This window comes from Notamacropus eugenii, chromosome 5 (assembly GCF_028372415.1).
Source record: "Notamacropus eugenii isolate mMacEug1 chromosome 5, mMacEug1.pri_v2, whole genome shotgun sequence".
Lineage (NCBI taxonomy): Eukaryota > Metazoa > Chordata > Mammalia > Diprotodontia > Macropodidae > Notamacropus > Notamacropus eugenii.
This window is the reverse complement of record NC_092876.1, coordinates 272639251-272647352: the sequence shown is the minus strand read 5'-3', so window position 1 is coordinate 272647352 and position 8102 is coordinate 272639251. Positions and strand designations below refer to the sequence as shown.

General features: G+C 38.7%; 1 protein-coding gene and 1 pseudogene across 1 annotated transcript; one reads left to right on the top strand and one right to left on the bottom strand.

Annotated features, from left to right (window-relative positions):
• Positions 1 to 909: 909 nt before the first annotated feature.
• LOC140509155 (olfactory receptor 10G9-like) lies at positions 910 to 1892 on the top strand (annotated as a pseudogene).
• A 3536-nt stretch (positions 1893 to 5428) lies between these two features.
• On the bottom strand, positions 5429 to 6373 carry LOC140509154 (olfactory receptor 10D1B-like). The gene has a single exon (XM_072616987.1). The coding sequence runs from the start codon at positions 6359 to 6361 to the stop codon at positions 5429 to 5431; it is 933 nt and encodes a 310-aa protein (XP_072473088.1). The 5' UTR covers positions 6362 to 6373.
• Between the last annotated feature and the right edge of the window lie 1729 nt (positions 6374 to 8102).

Below are 8102 nucleotides of genomic sequence, written 5' to 3'. Positions count from 1 at the left end.
GTAGGAAAATTTTCTACAGCAGGAGTTGAAGAGACTCATCAAAGACAGAGAGAACTGGAAAGACAGTCATCTAAAATAATGTGACTTCTGGTGGCATAAAGTGCCAGCTATGCATTTAAGATGGGGGAAGACCATTGGATTCAACTGAATTTCCTAGACAGAAGAGAGCCAAAAACCCAAGGAAAGCTCCATCAGAATTCTTTCAAATTCTCTCCTAACAATTGTATATTAAGTTTGTACCAACTCTCCCTGATGATTCCATATGTATTTGTAGAAGAGGACACCCTAGCTCAAGTGCAGTTATGTGAGTCTCCTGGTTGATTCCTAATGAGAAGTATGGTCTGATGGAGTTGCTCCTGCAATCCAAAGGATAATACCACAGAGGTAATCCTAGGTTCTCCTCCACCCCTAGGTACTCTGTGACTAATAGTCTGGGAACATGAGTAGAAGTTGTGTTTTGGGGGGAATTTATTGATAATGAAAAGTGCATTGGATTTGGACTCAGAGGACCAATGTTTAACTTCTGAACTTCTTATACTGTGCAATTGTATATGGTTAAGAGGTGAAATGAACTGTATAGGTTAATAAATCATTTTATATAGGGCGAAACCGACAGTAAGAAAGCTAAATAACTCCCTTAGCAAGTGTTATTAAATAATACACTTAACAAGTATTAAAGAATATAAAGATGGATCCGTCAGTGTCAAATCCAGTAGCTTTACAATGCCCTTCACTTCTTCCTTTTAACATTCTCATTATGAATTTCCTAACCTGTAAATGAAGCTGTTGGATTGAGTTATACCTGAAGCTAGTGAGTTCTATCTCTGACATTGTGTAATTTACATGGTTGTGGATCTTTTTGGACTGATATTTTCTTCTTCCACTTTAGGTAAAACACCTACAATCTAAATGGAAAGGAAATATTAGAGCTCTGTGGCCACATTCATCCTCATGGGGATTCCACATCCACCAGAACTGGACACCACCCTGTTTGGAATATTCTTAGTGATCTATGTACTGACTCTGGTGGGAAACCTCCTCATCTTGACAGTGATCAAGGTAGATAACCACCTCCACACCCCCATGTACTACTTCCTGGCCAACCTCCCCTTCATTGACACATGTTTTTCTACTGTCACCGTACCCAAGATTCTCATGGGTCTCTTATCTCCAGAGGGTGGGGCCATCTCTTTTCAAAGTTGTGTAGCTCAGCTCTTTTTTTTTCACCTTCTGGGGGGCTCTGAGTGCTTACTTTATACAGTCATGTCCTTTGACCGCTTCCTGGCTATAACTCACCCTCTGCGCTATGCCGCCATGATGAGTGGGAAAACTTGTGCCCTTCTAGCAGGAGGCACATGGCTCTCTGGCGCCCTTCTCTCTACTATCCAGACTACCCTGACCTTCCGTCTTTCCTATTGTGGACCCAATCAGATTGAGCATTATCTTGGTGATGCACCCCCCATTCTCAAATTAGCCTGTGCAGATACCTCAGACAATGAGACGGTAATTTTTCTTAACATTGGGGTACTTACTTTTACCTGTTTCTTCCTGATTTTTCTTTCCTGTATGTCCATTGTCCGTGCGATCCTGAAGATCCGCACAGCACAAGGCAGATACAAGCCTTCCAGACCTGGGCCTCCCACTGCGTTGTGGCTCTGTTTCTTTTTACCTTGTCTTTTCATTTACCTGAGACCAGGCACTGAAGATGCCGTGGATGTAATTGTTGCTATTTTCTTCACTGTGCTGACACCCATGTTGAACCCTATGGTGTACACACTGAGGAACAAGGAGGTGAAGACAGCTCTGCTCAAGTTACAAAGCAGAGTTTTTGCTAAAAGTAAATAGATCATTGGGGGCGAGTGGGTTGGTCATGTCTATATTTTCTGATGTGTGTGTGCATATATGTATATGTAAATATATTTTGCCAGACTTCATTGTGTTTTCTTTCTTGAGTCGGAAAAATCACTGCTATTATAATTCTAATGATGACTCTGTGGTCTTTTAACACATTCATGCTTGTGAATTTTATTTGGAAATATTAAAAGAATGGAAATTTGGAAATAAGAAAAGTCAGGGTAAATGAATATCCCATTCACTGAGTTCCTCATGGATATCTTACAGAAGGTATGATAACAGGATTGAGGAACTCATCTGATTATTGAGAAGCAGCAGTGTGGTCATCATGAAAGGACTTATTTACATGGAGAGAGAAATCTTAGGATTCCAGCTGTGTCCCACACTGCTTTAGAGATTTGTATCACATTGCCTTACTTTTTGGAGTCTCAGTTTATCATCTCCAAAGTGGTAAAAAATAATATTTATTTTCTCCATTGACATTGGATTTTTGAGGAATGAGATGTGAACTGTGAAATGAGATGTTTATACCATGTACTCTGAATATTAATAATAGCAGCTGACATTTGTACAGTGCTTACTATGTGCCAGGTACCACGCTAAATGCTTTACAATTGTTATCCCATTTGATCTATATGAGAACCTGGGGAGGCAGGTGTTATTATTATCCCCATTTTACAGATGAGGAAACTGAGGCAAGTGGTGGTTAAGTGACTTTCCCAGGGTCACACAGAGAGTAAGTATCTGAGACTGGATTTGAACTCATGTCTTGCCGACTCCAGACCCTGAACTCTATCCACTGTTTCACCTAGCAGCCCCATGAACATGTCAGCTATTGTTGTTATTATTTCCCAGAAAAATATATGGGAGCTATGAGAAAGATTAGAAAATGTTTCTCATGGAGGTGGAAGGAAGATATCCCTACACACCCTATGTGTTTCTTCTCTTAAGAGGAATCACCCTTATGGGGCTGATCACAAAACATTGGACTTTTGAACACCTCTGGTTAGGAATAAGAACAAGGAATACTACTTGAAATGGAAATTGTATTAAAAGAGATTAGATTTCACAAAAAAATATGTGAGGACAGTTATCTCTGGCAAGGTATCCTGTGAGTGTCTCCTCAACCCTCTGAAGAGCTGATAACATATCTCTAGAAAAAATCATGCTTAACTCTGAACTTTTAGTAAAAAGTCTGTTACAAAATAATTTTGAAAAGGAGGGGACTGTGTAATTGACTGCAATATGGGAATGTATTCAAGGGCAGACAAGGGGGCAGGAGCAGGAAAAAATATAATCCCAGAACATTTAATGTATCCTTGCTATGGGAAGGAAGGGGTTCCATTAGCATCTATATGCAGTTTAATTCATAATAGAGAATTATATTGAATAATGGAGGTGGGCTGATTAGCTTGGAAATAAGCTTTGGCAATACTTTTTGGTTTTGCTTTATTTTTTTGTGTTTCTCCCCCTGAGTTTAGTTTAGGTAAACTCCCAGCTCCATAGTTCTGCATTCATCTCCACTGTCTTCACACATTATGTCTTGGGAGAAAGGAGAAGAAAAGGGAAAGGGAATAAACATTTATTAAGTGCCTACTATATGCCAGTCACTGTGTAAAGTGACTCTCATTTGATCCTCACAAAAATCTTACAAAATTTGTTCTATTATTATCTCCACTTTACGGTTGAAGAAACTGAAGTATATATGAGTGACTTGACTAAGGTCATATTTCTACTCTATATCTGAGGCTGTATTTGAATTCAGGACTTCCTTACTTCAGACTCAGCACTGTCTGACCAGCTGTCTCTTGGCATTGGAAAGGACTCTAGATATCATCTGATCCAAACCAACCATGAACAAATTGAATTGCTTTGTCTTATCTCTCTCACTTTATTGGGTAGATTGGAGTTAATGATATGAATCAGCAAAGACACTACTCTAAATATTTTCATACATCATCTGCTATTGATCCAGATGAACTGAGAAGTATTAGGGCCAACTTTCTTTCCCAAACCACGACTTCTCCCTCAGTCCTTTGATTGTCTGATATAGGTTCTGGACTATTCTGGTGTCAGTCTCCTTATCCTTGCATCATCCTCAATTTGGAGTTAGTTGCCACCCCTGTGGAGCCACTGACAGACCCCACTGAGTAGTTAGAAATTAAACTGTTCTCAGGTGTCCTATTCAATTTCCTTTTTGATGCTGAGATCCTGTGGTGGATTTGTCTCACTGTGTCTTTCAGGGATTTAAGGGTAGGACCTTGATTCCATGTACAGGTCATCAGAGTTTGGGATATTCCCACACTGGAAAATAAGATAAAACAGATCTTGGCAGATTGATCCTTGTCCATATCTTCCTCCTGTTCTCCCATGCCCATCTTCTACAACTCTTTTTGTTAAATGACATTTAGGTAGGACTGAAGAGAACCAAAAAATTCATAGATCCTGAGGACTGACCTAGGTCCTCAAACTTCTTGCACAAATGGAAGCCCATAGAATATGTTCTTGTGATTCCTTAAGCCTAGAAGCTTTCACTGCCTCTTGAAATTAGACAGAGAGAAAGGAGCAATAGGGATCACCTCAGGCCTCCCTCATTCCTGCTTTCCATTTCCCTTTCTCCTTCCCAAGGAGTCCTGAGTTCAACCTCCACAGTGATTAAAGAGACTCCTAGAAAATGACTTATGGTGAATTGGGCCATGAAAACAATAGCCTCATATGCTGGAATGCCATTTCAAAGGGAATTGGAATGGTCTTTGTGGAAGAAAAAGTAAAATGTCACATCCACTTACCAAAGAAATGATCCATTGTCTTCATACAGGCATAGTGTGTGATGAGCATTCTGCACTGGTTTTTCCCAACAGGTCAGGCAGGGGTAAGACATTCCCACACTGAGCTACAGTCATCTGATCTCAGACATTTTTCTAGTCTACTATCATTTCAACCTCCTTACAGTCTCTGTTACCCACCTCACAGTAGATGAATGGCTCTGGTTATGAGTCAAGGACAAACACTTGAACAAAAGTGGAAGGCTGAAGAAATATATCTTCTCTATGCTTCAGGTCCCAGATATGTTTTTCCTGCTTGTGTCCAAGTTTGCTTATTGAATTAAAATTTAAATGGCTACCACTGATCTGGGGGATTAATTTGGCTGTTAAATATGAGTGAGTGATTAATATCTCTCCAAGAATCAAAAAGTCTAATGCAGGCTGGACTTAGACTCAGGCAGACCTTGGTTCAAATCCTATCTTAAATCTTTGCTAGCTATAGGACCATGGTCAAGTCACTTAAACTTTCACTGGACTCTTCTTAGAAATAGGGGCAATAATTTCAGTAGTTTTCACAAAACTCTTAGTAAAATTTGAACTTCAATGATAGTAATTATTCTTAAGGGGATAGTCATTGCAACCAAATGCAAAAAGGGCCACTGGGAGATGAAAGAGGGTTTTTAAAAAGGGTGAGAATGAAATTAAGGAGAGATAGAATATTCAAGACATATTGATGACTAAAAAAAAATTAATCATTCTTTCTCTGTGTTTGCCTTTGTTAATCTGTCTCTGCTTCCATTGTCTGTCTTTCACTGCTCAGGTAGGAACCCAATCTGCTGTAGTACCTTCCTTAGGGATGATTTTACCTCTTTGTTCCTCAAACTATAGATCAAAGGGTTCAGCATGGGGGTGACCAAATTATTCAGGATCTGAACAGTGGCATTCAGCCAAGGATTGGGGGTAGGCTGTAGGTAGATGAGGACCACAGGCATATAAAATAGGAGGATGGCTGTGAGGTGAGCACTGAAAGTGGAGAAGGCTCTACGTCTGCCCTCAGCTGAGTGTATCCTCAAGATGGAGCAAACAATGCAACTATAAGAAGTAAGGATGAGAAGAAAGCAGCTGAAAGGCATGAGACCCACACTAATGAAACCCACCATCTCCAGGGCTGAGGTATCTGCACAGGCTAACTTCAGCATCACTGGGATATCACAGAAGAAGTATTCCACCTTATTGGGTCCACAGTAGGGCAACTGGAAGGTGAGAACAGCGAGGAAGGTGGCCTGAATACAGCCGAAAAATGAGGTCCCTATGGCCAAGATGGCACATACCTTATGGTTCATGATGACTGTGTACCGAAGAGGGTAACAGATGGCAACAAAGCGATCATAGGCCATCACAGTATATAGGAAACACTCAGTGCAGCCAAGGAAATGATAGAAAAAGAGTTGGCATACACAGCCCCCATAGGATATGGTATGGCTATTCCCAGAAAGGAAGAATAGCATCTTGGGGGAACTCACTGAAGGAAAAAATATGTCAAAAATAGACAACTGGCACAGAAAGAAATACATGGGGGTGTGAAGACGAGAAGAAGAAATTATGGCTAACAGAATAGTTAGGTTCCCTATTAAGGTAAAGAAGTAGAAAGATAAGAACACAAAGAAGAGTTCAATCTCCATCCCTTCTGTGTGGGGGATTCCTAGAAGGATGAACTCAGTTACCACTGTATGATTCTTCATCTCCAGGAAAGATTCAATACTTAGTGGTGGGGCACAGGGTACCAAAGGATGGGTACAGACATCAGAGATGCAAAATGAAGATCAATAGCCATGAAGAAAATATACCTGTTAAAAGATACACACAAATATACAAATAAAACCACTTTTGGCTTTGAAATAGAGGTTTTCAATAGATTTGACATTTGACTAACATACTATATTATATTGCTTTAAGGGGACCACCTGCTCTCTCATATGACATGTCATTTGAGAGGAAACATGGAACGATGTGTTCTGGACTTGGAGTAAGAAAGAGCTGGATGTGAACACTGCTTCAAACACTTATCAGAGGTAGATACTTAGACAGTCTCAACTTCACTTTCTTCATCTATGAAATAAGGATAACATCCACCAAGTCATTTTGGGGATCAAATGTAAAGTGCTTTGCAAACTCTGGCGTGCTATTTAGTTGTTGCTATTATTATTATATCGCTATAATTAGCTATTGTTATAATTAATTTTCACAACGGCTCTGTGATGGAGGTAGGATGATTATTTTTATCTTGAGTTAACAGAGAAGGAAATTGAGGCTCAAAAAAGTTCAAAGATTTTCCCAAATTTATTGACTTGATAAGTGGTGAAAGAGGCATTTGAAACTATATTTTATGACACCAAGTTCTTTCCAATATCCATTGGGTAGATTCACAATGAAGTGAAATCGGTCATCTCTGCAAAATGAGCCTTCCACTGATGGATTGTATTGGTTTCGCTTTTTTTTTTTATAAACTCTGATAGTAGCTGGTTTTTCCCATCATTCCTTCTATTAAATACATAACAAGACAGAAATGATCAATTTGGGAAAGAGCCATGGACAATCCAGAGAAATAGTTTGCTTTTGACAGTGATATCAAGGATGGTTTGTGGTACAGCATGACTGTGTATAATATGACATCAGCTTTAAAAGCTTAGAGCTGTGTTCGATTAAAGAACTGGAAAAGATTTAAAACTCCTCAGAAATGGGAAAAGATTGTAATATACTTAGAAGGGGTGAAAAATATTCTGAATCTGAAGAAATTATTCAAATAGCTAGATCAAGACAAGGCATGCCCTTCCACATAACTGGAGTATGGTACTGTCTTCTAAGGTAAATGTGTCAGTTATTATCACTTTACCCCATAAATTGAAGGCAATTTGACCTTTTTTATATTAATTTTTATATTAGATACTTTTTTATTTTTTAAATTAATTTTAATAATTTTTCTAACATCTTCATTTCCAAATATATCCCCAATTCTTTATGATAAAGAATAAAAATGGAGAAAAAAGCAATTTAGCAAAACAAAGCAACACATCAATCAAGTCTGATGGAGCCTGGAGTGTTCCCTATCCATTGCCCAACCCTCTGAAAAAATCAAACCAAGATTTATTCTCATATCTCTTTTTCAAGATAATTCCTGGTCATTTTGCACAGTCTTCTGCTTCAATTTTGTCTTTTGGTTTTTTTTTTTTTTTTTTTTTGTGATTTCCATTTACATTGTGTTAGTCTTCATTTATATTGTTTTCCTAGCTGTTTACTTTATTCTTACTTCCCAATCTTCCCTGTATTCTTCGCGTGATTACATTCATATACCACAATCTGTTTAATGTTTCCTCAATCAATGGATCCCTACTTTGTTTCCAATTCTTTGAAATGAGAAGTGATGCTACTGTAGTATATCTAACATGACATTTAAAAAGTTCAAGACACATAATTTCTGGGTAA